Raw genomic sequence first — 18,184 nt, forward strand, 5'->3', positions numbered from 1 at the left:
AATTTAATTTATCCTATGCACACCAAAGCTGGAAACATAACCAAAGCAATTTGGCTTGGCAGTTGCATTTGCTATGCTAGTATAGTACTCCCTCCGTTCCTTAATATAAGCCATATAGATTTCTAAAGAAAATTCCAAAATATAGGTATGTATCAGCTCCCACGCCGATTAGTTTGGAAACCTTTCCACTATACATAGCATATGCCCCAACCAATCCCTTAGATTTAGGAAGCAATCTGATTGGGAGAGAGAAGATGGCCTGATTTTCCTTTTTTTCCTCGGTCTCACGTCCTTCCCCAAGTCGTGCGTTAATATTGGTGCTAAAAACTATATGGCTTATATTAAGGAACGGAGGAAGTAATTTTTTAACACAACTAGTATAGTAATTTGCACCGCTAGTATAGTAATTTAGAAAAGGGGTACCTCACTGCTGCATAAGTTAAAATAGCTAGTGGAAGTTGCATCACGATTCCACTAGGCCTGTGTTGACAAGTTCACATTGGCCATACGTGCCTGCAAATGTGAGGAACAAATCCCATGAACACTAGAAACTCTTAAGTACTGAGTTCCTGCAACGACTATCTGGAACTAAAGTTTCTATTGCTACTGATTGCAGTTTGCAGTATAAGTGACAAGTTCTAGAATAAAGGTCGTTTGTGCATCTCAAGTTCTCATAAATCATATTGGTAACAGAGCATATAAAAATCAAATCGGATAGCTATCTTCTCTAATCTAGATTGCTGTAATTAGCACCATACCTTGTTTATTACAGAGCACACAATATACATTAGGTTGGAGAACTAATGTCAAAATTATGATAATAATATACCTGCAATTTATAAGTTCAGAGCTCACAACTGAGACTGAGATCCTATGTTCATCAAAGAATTTCTCCTAAATTCACATGTACATGATTCAATCTATCATAAACAAATATGTTCTGGACATAAAGGTCTACCGATCTTGTTTAAGGACATGGATCAAAACCTACACCGTTTAGAAGTTGCAGGGGATCAAATTTGTCTAAAAACACTGTAATTTTGATACCAAATTTAGAGTTGGGTTTAGCTAAAATATATTATTGTTTAAGAGACAAAAGCATACCGCAGCAGGCAACAGGAGGGAGGAGCAGCACAACTGCAGAGTGTGGGACATGGGTGCCTAGGTGGTTGGCTGTGGCCTCCGAGCGCCGGCCAAAGGCGGAGGCCGGAGGGCTGAGGCGGCCAGGCGGGGGGCGCCGGCGTGGGGCAGCTGGCCATCGGCGGAGGACTGGGCAACTCGGCGGAGTCACGACCCTGCTCGCGAGGACGGGACGGTCGCCCCCCCTGACGGCAGCTACCCCGCCGCTCACAGCTTCAGCATGAAGCTCCGCGCCGCAGATCTGGGCCGCCCGCAGCCCCACGCCGCTCGCAGCTTCAGCCCCCAGCCCCGCGCCGTAGATCCACGCCGCCACAGCCCCACGTCATGCGCACCTGGATGGAGAGAGGTGGATTGGGGAGGGATGGTTGGAGAGGATGGCAGGGAAGCTGGAGAAAGGTTGGAGACTGGGACATGTGTGTTGCTGTGTGTTGCTATGGGGAGAATGGGAGAGGATAAGGGGGATGGAGTCACAGGAGGAAAAAAATTTAAGTCCCATAGGCGTGTATGGACCACGAAAGTTTGCAACAATTTTTTTCTCTGTGCGCTCAAACACAAAATGTCAGACTAGTGATTTCAAAGCACTATAATTTATTTAGCAGAGGGCAACAGTACTCATCGAAAACTACACTGCATCTCAGTGTCTAGTTCCCTACTCTTGAATACAAGAGGGCTGCAGTTTGACTCCTGCCCGTGGCAATAATTTTTGAACATTTACTTTCAATTTTTTTTTGCACATTTTACCTCATTGACAGGCTGGTACCACCTTCCCTGTTTACAAGAGAATATGATCTGTGACGTCCAACAGTGACAACAACTAAACCGGTTGTCATAGATGTATTACCTCAGAAATGAACCGTCACAACAATAGAATTCTATGATGCTTTCTTAGAACGTCACCCGTAAACAGTTATGTAAAGCCCTATTTGTTGTAGTGAACCTTTAATATAATAAAATATACACAATAATCGTCGTTTAAAAGGAAGGTAAAACAAGTCCTTTATATATGAGCTAGTTAATCCCCTAAAATCAATGACTTTTCTCAGAGTGGGAAATCCATGTGGATATTATTTAAATAACTTATTTATTTATTTATGGAGGGCTTTCCATCTCTGGGTGTGCCTTCTCCTTGCTTCCAAATTAGCCCTATATATATATATATATATATATATATATATATATATATATATATATATATATATATATATATATATATATAGGGAGAGGCTATTCAGTAGCCGGCTACAAAATAAGTTATTCTGTAGCCACCTCCATTTACTATAATTTTATATACTAATTTACCATAATATAAATACATATTTACGATAGTTGGGTTACTATAACACATGGGGATATTTACCATAACGTTATATTAAACCACTTAGTAAGGAGTTACTATAATCTCGTAAAATAACATAGTAATTATCGTAACTCAAAGTGGCTACAGAATAAGTTATTCTGTAGCCAGCTACAGGATAGTAGTTCTATATATATATATATATATATATATATATATATATATATATATATATATTAAAGAAAAGCATAAGTACAAGATCATGGCCATGAACACCACCACGTTCGCACGCACCACGCTCTGCACATGTCGCGCCATCCCACGACCAGAGCTTACCGCGCGCCATGGCCGGACTCCACTACATGCAAATGAAATAAAGGGAAGCTAGGCCACTGCATGGACTCCACTACATGCATCTGGCTGTACACGACAGATTATTTGATACTAGGCTTTTACATGCATATATAGGGATACAATAAAAGCAGCAACAACGAGATGGTACTCATCCACATATGGCGCGCGTGCCTTAGTAGTACAACTTATATATATAGCAGCTAGATTTGTGAAAGAAGATTGACCATAGAAGCACGAGGTTGACAGAAGGCCTCCAATGGAACCTTCTTTGCCATGGTTAGGCCAGAGCCCTCAGCCATGTCCACTAGCTCCGTGCCCACTCGTTCCCAGTTGAAGCACTGGATCATAGTTCCCAAAGCAATGCCTGCCAACTGCATCCCCAGGTTCTCTGCTGGGCACCGTCGTCTCCCCATGCCAAATGACAGGTCCACCATCTTACCAGCTGCTTGGTTCCTGCCATCCTCAAACCTACACATCGCGTGCATATACATATAGTAAGCTCAATTAATTATATTGTGTTGCAATAACACACACGTACTCCCTCCATCCCAAGATAAGTGCACTTCCAGATTTGGGTTGAAGAGATCAAGGATACTAGTGAAATTATCTATATAACCCTACTAAAGGTGTCCCAACATACAATGATTGCACATTGGAAATACAGAAGGTACAAAAAGGCTACCAAAGTTACCTAGTCCGTAGCATTTTGAATTATAGAAGTAGGGGTGAAAACGGTACGAATATTTTTCGACCGTATTCGAGACCGAATCCGTTTAGAGGAGTTTAGATTTGCTCGTATCTGAGTCCGGATATTCAACATCCGATACCGTATCCGTATCCAAATAATCAAATCACATATTTATGATGTCGATATCCAATCGTATCATATCCATCACGGTTGACAATATCGAATCCGAATCCGAACAGAAATATGAAAACAAATGTAATATCAGTGATATCCGTTCATATCCTATCCGTTTTCATCCATAGAAGTGCACTTGTTATGGGACGGATCCAGAGAGTGCTGAGACTGAGATAATTCAGTAGTACTATCATGCACCAGAAGTATATATATAGCGTACGTACCTTTCCGGAAGGAAGGTTTCTGGGTCCTCCCATGTCCCAGGATCCCTATGGATAGCAAAAGTATTGACAAGAAGCATCGTTCCTTTGGGAATATGGAACCCGCTGACCGTGCAGTCGGTAGAGCATTCACGAGGAACTAGAAGTGGTACCACTGGGTACAGGCGAAGCGTCTCCATGATGATGCATCGAAGGTAGGGCAACTTCGGGAGATCAGTCGCCTCCAGTAGGTGTTTAGGTTGTTCCCCAACGCATGCATCGATTTCATCGCGAGCTTTCTTCATGACGTGAGGGTAGTTTAGCAAGAGAGACATCACCCACTCAATTGTATAGCCTGTACTAAGTGTCCCAGCTTCGAGTGCACTCTTCAAAATGAGATTAATTTGAAATTTTTTTTGATTATTAGTATAAGTATATATCCATCAAATTAATAAAGCTATGATGAAGGCAGACAAAATAAATTTTGATCGAAGAGATGAAATTAATAAATGTCCAATGATGCAAGATATCATTACCCACACTGTGATTTCAACATTTCTACGAATTTTCCATGGTATGTATATGCTGATTTTAAGATACTTCAAATCATACTACCTGAAAATTTTCAAATGAACCCGTATTTTTTAATATATTGTTATAATACTGTCTTAATATAGTATATAAAATAACTTTGACCATATACTATATACTTGCTTGTATACTTGACATACATGCTATGGATGGTCTATAGTATGATAACATATTATTCCATATACATAAACTTTATCTGGCTACATAAACCCTTAAATCTTGAGATACATATATGGAAGTAATTAAGAAAGTGGTGGATCGGATATATAATAATACTCACAACACACAAGGAGCGGATGAGCTGATCCGTGCAGGCCTCAGGGTCCTTCTTTTGCAGCTCCAGCAGCACCCGGACCAACGTCCTGCGTGTCACTTGACCGCACTTCTCCTTCTCCTTGTGCTCCTCGATCAACCTCTGCAAAAACTCTGTCCTGTTTGCTTGCAATCGCTGCAACCGGCGGCCCACCGCGTCAACGTCCAGCCACCGTGCCAGTGCCGGCAGGAAGTCCGACACCGTCAACGTGAGCTCCATCGTCTCCTCCGCCATGCCCATGAAGCGTCGGGCCTCCTCAGTAACTTCCACGGTCTCGTCCTGTTCGTCACTGCTGCACAAGCACAACAATTGTGTACGAAGGAACAGTGTCATCTTTTAGCATCACTACATTCACTTTGCGTGCATATGCATCTTTATAAATTTATGAGTTGTCGTCTAGGCATCCATCTACTAGTAGTATCATTTGATAGGGTCCGATGAGTCGGTCTAATTGCATTATCCGATGATCACTGGTGGTCTCGGATGGCAATTAAACACCGAATAATATCATGCATATTACCTTCGAGAGGATGTCCTCTTGAAGAGCATGTCCAGTAAGCCGTTCATTAGCATCTCCAATAGCCGCGACTTGACGTCTACAAGAGCGCGGCCTCCAGAAGCAATTGCCACATGACAAAGGCGGCGTGCCATGGCCCGCGCCTCCTGCTCGTGGACATCAGCGAAGTGCTGCACTCGTTCCACGGAGGAGAACTCCGTGCTGGTGGTGCGCCGGACTTGGCGCCAGTATGCCCCGCAGTTGGAATGGCCCATGGTCGACCAGTCATAGGAGAGGATCTTCGCGGACGGCAGTCGCGGACGGTTACCGAACGAGGTGTCTAGTGCGACAAGGCACTCCTGGGCGACTGAGGCAGAGGACACAACCGCGACTCGGGTGCAGCCGAATCGCAGGCCCAGGACGTCTCCATGGCGGTCAGCGAGGTGGGCGAGGGTGCGGTGGAGTGGCTTCTTTATCAGGAGGTGGAGGTGGCCGACGAGGGGAATGGCTCTGGGCTCCGGCGGAGGAGGGTTATGGCCAGTGTGCTGCTGTGTTTTTTGCACTAATGTAAGCAGTGGCACTAGTGTCAGCAGTGCAGGGATGAAAAGGGCGATGGCACCCACGATGGTGCTTAAGGCAATGTCCATCGCCAACACTCTGCAAGGAAATTTGTTTAATAATCAAGTCACAGCATGGTTCGTGCCTTCTTCCGTAGGGGTATTTATAACAGTTCTTGTCTTTATCCCCCGGATATTTCCACGTTATTTGTTCCATGTGTATATAATATAATATAAAATCATTTAGAGCATGAGAACACTTATTGCGAACACATGGTTGTGTGTCCATGTGTGTGTCGAGTTGTGATAAGTTATTTATCCTACAAGATGTGGCTCAGGTGGAGTTAAAGTGGGGTGTGGTTATCTGATGGAAAACAGACCAAATCATTAATTAGGTTCACGGTTACGTGAACCTAAAAGGGGAAAGTCAGATCAAGTCGTCATCATTAATTCTGTTGGTGGTTAGGTTGGGGTGGCTAAGTTGCCTGGTGGAAAACCAAACCATATTATTAGGTTTCACTATTATGTGAATCTGAAAGAAAAAGCCAAACCAAGTCATCATAACTGACTTAGCTAGCTTGTACAGGTCCACAGGTTTTGAGGCTATATTGAGGTGGGTTCATATATATGTATTAGTCTTTATGAGAGAGATTTGTCTAGTTGGATACATGCATATATAGTTGTATGCATGAATAGGAATGGTGTAGGTTAAGCAGAGAGTAGGGTTTGGTTGTAGTTAGGGTTGTGGCTAGAGTTAGTGGCACATACGCTCATGTATATGTATATGCGTATGATTTATTTAGGTGCAGTCAGCCATATATGGGCGTATACCCGAGTGTCTATGTGTCCTATACAAAGGGTATATCCACATATGTATTTATATTTTATGTAGGTATATTCGAGTATGTATAGATTACACACATACGCGAATATACGGGGTTGGATACTACTACGGGTTAGCGTTAAATTAATTGAAGGGAAGAAAAAGTAATCAAACTAAAACTTAAGTGGGCACCAAATAATAGAACCAAGGACATGAATAGATAGGGCTTGATTTTAGTAGATTTTTGGTGGAGGAATGAAGGGATTTGGGTTATAGATGGGGGAGATATGATTTATTCAAGATTTAATAGGAAAAGGTACTTGCAATATACTTTGGAAAATATCTCTGAAAATAGATTTTGAAAAAGGGATGGAAAAGCTTGGTTAGGTTCTGGGGTGTACCTAGTTTATTTAGGAATTTTCTAGGAAATTTTCTATGCATGGAAAATGGATTTTCACCTCTCTGTGTACACTCCTGGGTGTACCTAGCATTTTCCCTTTGCTCTAGAGGCTGACGCATGGGCCAAAGCCGGTGGGGCTCGGGCCGGCGTACTATGCTGTGCGCCGTGTCTTCATAGTGCCGTGGACTAGGCCGCTCCCTCTCTGGTTCACGTGATCTGAGTTCACAGAAGGAGGGAAGGGGAAAGGAGCGGGTACCGCTGTGGCTGCCAGGTGGATCTCGGGTGTCAGTGTTATGTTCCACTGACACATGGGCCATCTCTCGCTCTCCCACTCCAACGGACGACGACTGCGTTCAGCACTGGCCCACTTAGCAGAGAGAGGGAGGCGACGGAGAGCGACAGTGTCATAATGGCGGCACTTGACGCGATGGCAAGAATAGAGTCCGACGGCCGGAGCTCGCCGAGGTTTGATTACGCCGACGGCGTCGATGACCGGGGCTCATCTCCGTCTAGCTGCCAATGCGTACCGGAGGCCAACCCACAGCTATTGGAGGGATTCTCGGCAACAACGGGGGCTTTGGAGTGGCGATGGCGACTTGCCGAAGCAAGTGTGGCGGCACGATGATGAGTTAATGCTCCTACAGAGCGTTCTAACTAACAAGGAAGGATGGCACGCGGTCGCGGTGCATCTGTGAGCACGTGGATGGGGTCGCACAGCCCGACTGTGTGTTGCTAGAGACAGACGCAAGCAATGGCGGCTCGGCGGCGGGTGGCTCCTATCAACAGGGCGACATTGAAGGGTTAGGAGGCTAGCGATGGCTGGAGGAGGTAGAGGAGAGGGCCTAGAAGCTTGCTGGCTAACCCTATTGACCTACTACGCTTTGGAGGAGGGACGGCTCAGAGCTCGTACCCATGGCGGACGCAGCACCTAGATTTGGGAGGAATTGAGCTAGAGCTCAAGGGAAAGGGAAGGTGAGAACCTAAGGGGGAGATGCGATGTTTTGAACTAGGGCGGAGCTTGTGGTGTTGCTGGTTGAAGGTGGAGCTCGCCAGCGAGATCGGTTCCCGCGCACACGTGCTCAAGTACACGTGGCGATGAGCTGGCGGTTGCTACCACTCATTCTTGTTCGAATTCGACCAGGGGAGGAGCGGAGACCAGGCGTGGCCATGGCTGCGACAACGGCTAGTTGCCATAGCTCCACCGTGTAACACCCCAGGTGTTTGGCTTCCACATTTGCACTTGCATTTCATAAACATAAGCATTATTCATCCATTCATGAGCTTAGATTGTTTGAAACATGCTTTTGAAACATCGCAACATATTGTTATATTCCAGGTGTGTATGTTTTAGGAAATGAATAGTGTGCAACACTCAAGTGCAACATGTGCAACTCACTTTAGTGAAACATGGTTAGCTAGTACTATGCCACAAACTCTTGAAACATATGAAACATGGTTTTGAAACAAAAGTAACAAGTCACTTGTTTTTCCTTGTTTCAATACATGTGATGCTTGACTTTTGTGTGATCAATGTGTGGTGTGGCTAATTATCCTCTTAAGCAACTTAGCTACACTTAGAATGTCATTAGGAACAATGTTCATGTTGACCATATTGTCTAATTATGCTTTCAAGTCATGGTTTGACTGGTGTTGGCCCCTAGAGCTCTTTTGTTTGACTGTTTAAAAAGTATAGCTTAGAGTGTTTGCATGTCTAAGCAACCTAAAGGAAAGTTGTAGCAAATTTTATAAGGAACAAAAGTTATTTTATGACCATCTCATGAAAATGTGCAGAACATGCTCAAAAAGGGCCCACAAGTTAGTTTTGAGGTCTATTTAGAAACTCTGAAATTTTCTAAGTCTTGGAACTGGTTTTTAGTTCCATGTGTCAATGTTCGGAGCCTTGTATCTTCCGAACCAAGCCGAACCAGCTCGAGCTCCAATTGTAAAAGTTGTAGTCCTCATGTAGATCTCCAACTTTGTTAACTACGCCATGAGCTAGATCATCATGGTTTAGAAGATATGGATCGAGGAAATTGCGCTGTCAGCCGGCACCATTGAACACTGAATCAAAAACTTCAGACAGCTACTGTGCCGACCGGCCGTAGGCCTCTGCCGCCGCATGGCCACCACGCGCCGTGGCTGGCCTGGCGCCGCTGCCCGCTGTCCATCGCAAGAGGCCACGTCCTTCTGCCCTCCCAGCTCGCATTTGCCTTCCCTGCCTCCTCCTTCGTCTCTCCCGCAACAGCCCCCGCCCCCGCCATTGCTGCCGAGCATGCGCCATTGCCGAGCTCCCTTGCCACTGCAATAACGCTGCCTCTAGCTAGCCCGCAACTCCACCGTAGTCTCCTCTAGCTCGTCCACCTTGCCGTTGAGTCGAAGAACCAAGGTAGAGGATGCATTTTTGTTTTTGCCGCTGGTCGGACCTCACCGGAGTTGTGCTCTCCATGGCCAGCACAGCATTGCTTTTCTCCTCCTTCCCTAGCTCTCATCTAGCCTTCTCCATCACGTACAGATGCTCGGGTGAAGATGCCACCGTCAACACCAGCCCAGCCGAGCCGAAACGCGGCCGTGCGCCATGGCCAAGCCGCCAAGCGCCATGGCCGGGGTACTTAGGGGCTGGTAGGGTTTAGGGTTAGGATGTCAATCGGTGCGGGAGGTCATGGTGAACACGGAGGTACCCTCCTCGTCGCCAGTGACGCCGCCGTCGGCGAGCTCCGCCGGTTCCGCGTCGAGCAAGCCGCCTCCCCTGTTTTCGTTTCACTGACGTGCGGGCCTGACTGACCGATGGACCCCGCCTGTCAGTGACTGTGGAATTGAAAGCTAGTTCAAATATAACATGAACACTTGTAGTAGAATTTCTGGAAGAATTAAATTGAAATTTGAAATGTGTTTTTAAATGAATGCAAACTTGTTTAATTTGTATCTTGAGTTCCTGTGCTCCAAAAATTATGAAATTTTGTTGGTGAGCTCTTCTTGATGAGTAGAAGCTCTGGTAAAATTTTTAGAGACAGTGCATGTATAGTTTTTGAGTTATAGATTTTCCTTTAATCATTGGATGATCCTTGTGTGAATTTTAGTAATTTATCTATGAATCCAATGACCATGAAATTTATTGGAGGAAGTCCTAGTCCCTTAAGGATGCTAGGAAAAATATAAAATATGTTGCTTGACACTTTTCACTAGGGTTTCCTATTTATGTCATTTTAAGCCTTTATGCTTGTTATTTTTGTGTAGGATGTTATACTTGCTCAAATGATGTGAAATTTTTACAGTAGCCTACTTGGAGCATGTAGTACCTACTGTAATGTTTGTAGATTAAATGGGGCAGTTTTCATATATGTTTATCATCCTTCTTAAATAATTAAATAAATTAAGAAAAGCATTAAAAGAAATGAATTGGTGGTGAACACTTTACTTTCCGGTGTTCTTGTAATACGTGTGATAAGTGAGTAAAGTTGGTTTTGTCCAATTATATGTTTACAACATAAGTTAATAAATATTTCCTTGTATTATGTCTTTCTGGACAGTTCTCGGAACTTTACAAAGTTCACCATAATAATTTGGTTTGCTGGGAAAGTGTTGAATACAAAATTTGTAGATAACTTATGTATGTACCTCCTGTTAAAATTTGTTGGCATTTGGCCCAGTAGTTTAGGAGTTACAGTCGTTCAAAGTTGGATCACAGTTTTGCTTGTTCTCTGTCTTGTTTGGACCTGATTATGTATTTCTATAAATTAGACATGGTAAAGGTTGGAATCATGCCTTGAGGTCTGAAAATGAATTGTAGGCAATTTCATAAGCTTTCCAAATTGTCTTGTTTCCCATCATTTTGATTTGTAGATCTCCGGTTATGATCAGTTTACTATACCACTGTATAGTTCCTGTTTTGCCGAAATATGAATGTTTGTGTGTATGCTTTGTTGCTATATTCTTGTTGATTGTTTAGGTGCTAGCCTAACTTGAGAACATGCTTAGGTGCAGGTGCTAGGTCCTTAACTGAAGATGAGCAATTTTACATTAGGTTGTATAAACTTGGTAAGTTAAAGTGATTTGAATAGAGCTTAAGTCGAAAAATGCGGACTGCAGTAAGCATGTGCATTCCCCGAGCATTCCTAACATCGTTCATGTGCATCCATGATATTTATCTTGCGCATACATGCAATAGGTGTGCCGGAGGGAGTGACGCTTCTGGAGTTCGAGGGAGCGAGCCAGGAGGAGGAGCCCAAGGTTCAGGCAATCGACGAAGCAGCCGCCGAGGAGGAGTTGCCCGAGTGCCCTGACCACTGCCCATCCTCTTTCCTGAAAGGCAAGCCCCGGAGCATTCTAAGTCTCCCATATTTTTACAAATATCTGGAGTATCTTTTATTATTGATGATGCATTAAGTATAGGAATTGGTTGGAACCAATTGTTGCATTATATATCTATCCTTGTCCAGATATCGCACTTGAATCCTAATTAAGTTCAGGAATAAGTTAAATGCTTAGCCATGCTTAGTGCGGTAGAAGTCAGGTGATTTCCTATCACCTGTGAGCTTTAGGATGAGGTGGATCACGGTTGGCTATATTTGCTATCATGGAAAAGAACCATGTTAATAATGAATAAAGACCGGGCGGAGTCTTGTGTAGGGTTGGACATAGTGACTCCGTCTGTGTCGTTTAAGGACCGATACGCTATACGTCCTCATGTCATGTTGAACATAGCCTAACACTTAGCTGGCCAGATAACTCGTTCCAACTGCGAAGCCTAGTAGCTCGACTCAGGCCGGGAACGTGAGCAATGGCGTGCATTCTAGAGGTAGTAAGGATGTGCGGAGAGCCATTGGTATAAGTAGGGATGAAAACGGTACGGATATTTTTTGACCGTATTCGAAACCAAATCCATTTAGAGGGGTTGAGATCTATCCATATCCGAGTCCAGATATCCAACATCCGATACCGTATCCATATCCGAATACTCAAATCGCATATTTATGATGTCGATATCCAATCGTATCATATCTGACATAGTTGACACTATCCGTATTCGAATCCGAATCCAGACAGAAATATGAAAACAAATATAATATCGGTGATATCCGTCCGTATCCGATCCGTTTTTCATCCCTAGGTAGAAGCCCAAGGCGGGTTAGAGTCCCGATCAACCTTGGCAGAGTGGTTCTCTGAGAATGTCGATCTGTTCGGACTCATGACTCTAGAGTTGTGCCAAAGGTGACTTGATTGCGACCCTGACGGGGAAGCAGGGTTTGTGTTTAGGAATACCCCTCCAGCTGGATAGGAATCGATTCGAATCGCTATCTCTCCTGGATAGTGAGAACTTGACTGAGCAGCGGCAACGTAGAATCAATTAATTTAACGATATGGTTAAATGGATGATGATGATAATGTTGCCATGATTTATACCTGCTATGGTTATTAATGTTTACATCTTAATCAAATGATTGCTTAGTACATGTGCTAAGATAGATGACAGGTTAATGGCTAAAAGTCACTGCTAGCTCAGGTTAAGAGTTGATCATTATTACTTATGCTTTTCCATAAAAAGGAAGTGTCAGCCAGATCCACTAAATTAAGCTATGCATGATCCTTGGTGTCATTTGTTTTGGTTTCCGACGGGTATGTCCAGCTAAGTACATTCTCATACTCAGGGTTTATTCCCTCTTGTTGCAGATGACCTTCTTTATAAAGGCTTGTGTAAGTATTGTCTCCACCTGGCGGGTGACGAAGACTAGATCACGGGCATGATCTCTGTTTATCTTATCCAAATGCTTTTGTGGGATGTGATCAGCAAGCTGGTACTTGTATTTGAACTCATGTGTGTGAGTTAAACTATTTGCTTCCGCTACTTTACAAGATTTGGTTTGTAATAACTATGACTCTGAGGTGTTGTAATCTATCTGCAAACTATTTGTGAAATGTTGTAACGTGTGATATGTTATGTTGAATTACTATGATCTTGGTTGTATGCAAGTTGGTTTGAAATCCTTCATGGTTTCAGTTGACTACCGGGTTTATATGGGCTCAAGTGCGAGAATTTGATCGTTTCGGCGATTGTTTTTGTACTTGTGCTCTTATAAATTGGTCGGTTCAGTGACAGCTGGTATCAGAGCTAGATTCAACACTAAACATGTCATACGGGTATTTAAAAATAAAAGCTTTTGTTGTGAAAATGGTTTTCCAACTTATAGTTATATATAAGTGTTCAAAAATCTGAAAATCTATACAGTGTGCCAGTGATCACATCCCTTGTAGCCCACGTAAGGACTTTTAGGTGGCTTATATAATTACTAACTTGGAGGAAAGTGATTGTTTCTATTTCATCGTCCATGCGGCATGCTATTGCATGGGTGCCATTCGCTTGAATGGTAATGTATGGATCAATTGCCTCTACGCTAAGGTAAGTGTGAGTTGTGAGAGCATGACCGTCCAACTATCGGTCTAGGGGAGAGTTAGTTGTGGTTATTGGAGTATTTACATGTTGCATACATGTACGTATGAAGGTACTTAATTGTGGGTATATCTATCAGGTAGTTTTGGATACCAAAGTATATATATCCAGGGATGTATATATGGAGAGTATCTTAGTTACTACTTTCATTGTGAGCATTATATATTGTTGGGTTGGGCTATAATGAAATTTTCTGCAGGTACGCTAACAACGCACCGTGTAGATCGACTAGTTACCACTATTCGAGAGAACGTGTGTATGCCACCATATCTTCTGCTAGAACTTAACTTTTCTTAGATTTGTGAGGACGTACGGAAGGAGCATGCATCATATTCACTCCTGTCATTCATATTGCAGTACTCTCTCCCTTATAACTTACTTATGCCTACCTTGAAAAATAATCCTCTCACGAGAGTTGCATCTCTTTTGATACAGATGGCCGCGCCCGTGTTTCCTCCTGGTAGCAGCACCTTTTTGGACCAGTTTGGTACGCCTACCTTGCTCTAGAGGGTGCTAAGCTCAGTTGGGTACCTGGAGGCGCCCCGTTACACATGGGTGCATATGGTGCCATTTGGAGATGTGCCATGGTACAATGTGACCTTGGTGGTGCCGTAGAACCCCACGAGACCGCTGTGGCGTGGATGGAGCACCGAGACTGATGGGCAAAGCCCATGGGAAGCCGCACAGGTTGCTGCCCTTGATGTGCTTATGGACATAACATAGAGTTTCAGAGATGAATTAGTGGGTGGACCAGCTTCATCCATTCCCCGAGTGGCTCCTACCGATGCTGAGTGGACTCAAGAAGCTGGCCAGGCCTTGGTTCGAGGCCGTGGTGAACGTGTTCAGAGCGACAATGTGGGAATGAGTGCGATGATGGCTGTCTTGAAGCTTTGTCGAGTCAGGCAGGACACCCTCTCTAGTGTGTTAGAAGAAGCTGGCAAGGCAATGGTAGCCCAGCGCAAGCTCAGGTTGCGTGCCTGCAAGTATTGCCATAGGGTGGAGGCATGTGGGCAAGCTCAACTGGAAGTAGATGAGATTCGGGGCATTGCAAATTATCGCCTGCAGTAGTGGGGGCAAGCAACATGCCAGAGAGATGAGCTTCATAACCAGCTTATGAACCTCACCATAGAGAGAGATGAGATAGTATAGGAGTTGGATCATGTGACCCGTCATAGAGATGTAGCCTTAGAGTTGGCAGAAGAAAGGCGTTAGGGCTAGATCATGGCCAACCACAATGCTTTTTAAAGGGAGCATGAGCTCCAAGAGCAGCTTGAGGAGCTTCAGGTTGAGTACCATCAACTGAAAAACCGTTTGTTTCCTATTCCTCACCCCATTCCTAGGTATCCTAATGTGGGTGGACCTCAAGTGATTGAGGCCGATGAAAAAGAGGACGTGCAGATGGATGTCAATGCAGTTGAACCTGCAAATGAAGAGGAAGAGCCTAAAGAAGTCCAGGGCATCTCCAATGTGGACAGTGACCACTTCGATGAGTAGTTAGCTAGCAAGTCTCACTAGTTTAAGCTTTTGCAGCCAATTGTGTAATGGACTAAGTACTGTGGTAGATGTTGGATGTGCCTTTTAATTCAAACTTGGCATGTAATGTACCTTAATCCGCTCCCTTCGGAATGCTTATCTTAGTTGGTGAATTTTAAAACTTGTCATGTTGGAATGCACTGCGTATGGCGCTAGTAATCTAATTGATGATGTGGTGATTGGAGAATAAATTATTGCCTCTGTTTATTGTATGAATTTTACATTCTCTCCAGTAAATTTAGTTTGGCGTAATTATATTGTTCCTCTCCAATATGCTAACATCACCAATAATTGCTGGTTGCGTATTGTTGTAGATGCCTCGCACTCGTTCCACTGGTGCAGCTGGTGATGATGATGATCTTCCACCGCCACCACCACCCACACTAGTGGAATTGATGACAATTCTTGCTGAGGGACAGCGCACTATGGCTGAGGCTCTCCGCACGATTGCAAATCATGATGGTCGTAGTGCACGCCAAGGACCAAAACCAAATCAGTATAGCAACTTCAAAGATTTCCTTAACACTAAACCACCGATCTTCAAGGAGGCTGATGAGCCCCTCCAAGCTGATGAGTGGCTGAACACTCTTGAGCAGAAATTCTATCTTCTTCGCTTGACAGAAGTGCTGAAGACTGAATATGCTTCGCACCAACTGCATGGGCCAGCTGGTATTTGGTGGAGTCATTATCGGTCCACTATGCCCATTAATGCCCAAATCACTTGGGATCAGTTCAAGTCTACTTTCAGGGGAAATTATATTCCTCCTGGTCTCATGGCAATCAAGCATACGGAGTTCATGAAGCTAACACAGGGGAACAAGAGCTTGAATGAATACCTGCAGGCTTTCAATAACCTTGCAAGGTATGCTACTGAGTTTGTTGACACTGATGCCAAGAAGATCGCTAGTTTCAAGCGGGGACTTAGCCCCAAATTGATGAAGACTATGGGAAATTGTAAGTGTGCTCATTTTAATGAGTTTGTTAGTGATGCTTTATCTCAAGAGAACAACAATGTTGTATTTGCTACTTCAAAGAATTGCAAGAGAGCCTATGAGGTGGGTGCCTCACAATCCAAGGCTCCAGTCACACATAAGGCTCCATTCCATCCTCCGGCATCAGCTGCTAAGTTCCGCCCACCGCAGAAGAAGAATCCAGGCAGGACTAGATTGTGCAAGGCTTTTATAGTTGCTCTTCCAAAGGGCACTACTAGTCAAAGCAGCTCCAAGGTTCCTCCAAGCAACATGCCATGCTGGAACTGCAATAAGAAAGGTCATTGGGCAAGGGAGTGTCCTTACCCTAAGAAGAATAACTACCAAGGTGGCCGTGAGGGGCAGGTCAACCACACTAATATTGCTGATATTCCTTCAGGAGAGGTAGTAACTGCTGGTAAGTTTCTAGTTGATCAACACCCTGTAGTTGTACTATTTAATTCGTGTGCTTTGCATTCTTTTATTAGTCCCGCATTTGCATCCAAGTTTATGCAGAAAACATACATTATTGAGGGTGAGGGTTATTGTATTAGGGCTGCCAGTGGTACTATCCCAACCAAGCTCGTAGTTGGGGATGTGCAACTTGAGATAGAGGGACGAAGTTATCAGGTTGATCTGGTAGTTTTACCGGGGCTAGGTATCGACGTGATATTGGGAATGAACTGGATGAGCAGTCATAGGGTGCTTATTGATACATCGACTAGAGTAGTCATGCTCAGAGATCCTTGTAATCAGGAAGGTTTTCTAGTGCAGCTACCCAGGGACATCAATCTTTCTTGTGCGGCTAATGCGGTGTAAGCAAAGGTTATGGCAGATATCCCTGTAGTGTGTGATTTTCCAGATGTTTTCCTAATGATTTGCCCGGGTTGCCCCTGGATCAGGATGTGGAGTTTAAGATAGAGTTGCTGCCTGGTACAGCGCCCATCTCTAGAAGGCCTTATAGAATGCCTCCCAACAAACTAGCCGAACTTAAGACCCAGTTGAATGAACTTCTAAAGAAAGGCCTTATCCATCCTAGTTCATCTCCGTGGAGGTGTCCGGGTATCTTTATGAAGAAGAAGGATCAATCACTGTGCATGTGTGTAGATTATAGGCCTTTAAATGCAGTCACAATCAAGAATAAGTATCCTTTGCCTCGCATAGATATCTTATTTGATCAGTTGTCTAAAGCAAAAGTCTTTTCCAAGATTGATTTGAGATCTGGTTATCATCAAATCAAAATTCGGCCTGAGGATGATCCAAAAACTGCATTCTCTACAAGATACGGTCTCTATGAGTATCTTGTTATGTCTTTTGGATTGACTAATGCCCCCGCACACTTCATGGATTTGATGAATTCGGTGTTTATGCCCGAGTTGGACAAATTTGTGGTAGTATTTATAGATGATATCTTAGTCTATTCTGAGAATGAAGAAGATCACATTGAACATTTGCGAGTGGTTCTCACTAGATTCCATGAACACAAGCTTTATGCAAAGTTCAACAAGTGTGAATTCTGGCTTCATGAGGTACCTTTTCTCGGACACGTGTTGTCCGATGGTGGAATTATGGTGGATCCCACCAAGGTGCAAGAAGTGTTGGACTAGAAGGCTCCAATCTCGGTGCATGAGGTTCGGAGTTTTCTAGGATTGGCTGGCTCTTATCGTCGCTTCATCCCAAATTTCTCTAAAATAGCCAAGCCTATGACTTGGTTGCTGCAAAAAGACACGAGGTTTGTCTAGATTTCCGAGTGTCATGCGGCTTTTCACACCCTACGAACCCTTCTAACTTCGGCTGCGGTTCTAGCGCAACCGGATATCGAGAAACCTTTTGATGTGTTTTGTGATGCATCAGGCACATGTTTAGGAGGTGTTCTTATGTAGGAGGGTAGAGTCATTGCTTATACCTCTCGCCAACTTCGGAAGCATGAGGTGAACTATCCGACGCATGACTTAGACCTTGCTGTAGTTGTTCATGCTTTGAAGGCCTGGAGACATTATTTGCTTGGCAATGTGTGCAACATCTACACTGATCATAAAAGTCTTAAGTACATCTTTATTCAACCTGAGTTGAATATACGTCAGAGAAGATGGCTCGAGTTGATCAAGGATTATAACCTCTAAGTGGACTATTATCCTGGCAAGGCAAACATCGTTGCGGATGCCTCAAGCAGGAAATCTCATTGCCACTCATTGATTGAAAGTGACC

The 18,184-nt window shown here is 44.0% G+C and overlaps 1 protein-coding gene across 2 annotated transcripts; it reads right to left on the bottom strand.

Moving 5' to 3' along the window:
* Window positions 1–2,697: 2,697 nt before the first annotated feature.
* On the bottom strand, window positions 2,698–5,938 carry LOC136539936 (isoflavone 2'-hydroxylase-like). 2 transcript variants are annotated; one of them, XM_066531918.1, is made up of 4 exons: window positions 5,275–5,938; window positions 4,722–5,043; window positions 3,875–4,236; window positions 2,698–3,256 (listed from the first exon to the last, which is right to left on the bottom strand). In XM_066531918.1, the coding sequence occupies exons 1-4, from the start codon at window positions 5,895–5,897 to the stop codon at window positions 2,989–2,991; spliced, it is 1,575 nt and encodes a 524-aa protein (XP_066388015.1). In that variant the 5' UTR covers window positions 5,898–5,938; the 3' UTR covers window positions 2,698–2,988. The 2 variants fall into 2 exon arrangements, with proteins under 2 accessions (XP_066388015.1, XP_066388014.1); XM_066531917.1 differs by having other exon boundaries at window positions 4,722–5,046.
* Between the last annotated feature and the right edge of the window lie 12,246 nt (window positions 5,939–18,184).

The sequence above is a fragment of the Miscanthus floridulus genome, chromosome 2, assembly GCF_019320115.1.
Source record: "Miscanthus floridulus cultivar M001 chromosome 2, ASM1932011v1, whole genome shotgun sequence".
Classification (NCBI taxonomy): domain Eukaryota; kingdom Viridiplantae; phylum Streptophyta; class Magnoliopsida; order Poales; family Poaceae; genus Miscanthus; species Miscanthus floridulus.

What these genes read in the sequence shown, in the direction of transcription:
- LOC136539936 (XM_066531917.1), bottom strand. Translation starts at nt 5,897, where the DNA reads ATGGACATTGCCTTAAGCACCATCGTGGGTGCCATCGCCCTTTTCATC. An exon ending in TCATCCGCTCCTTGTGTGTT is followed by an intron (nt 4,237 to 4,721) that starts GTGAGTATTATT and finishes CTCATTTTGAAG; the next exon opens with AGTGCACTCGAAGCTGGGAC. An exon ending in GAAACCTTCCTTCCGGAAAG is followed by an intron (nt 3,257 to 3,874) that starts GTACGTACGCTA and finishes CGCGATGTGTAG; the next exon opens with GTTTGAGGATGGCAGGAACC.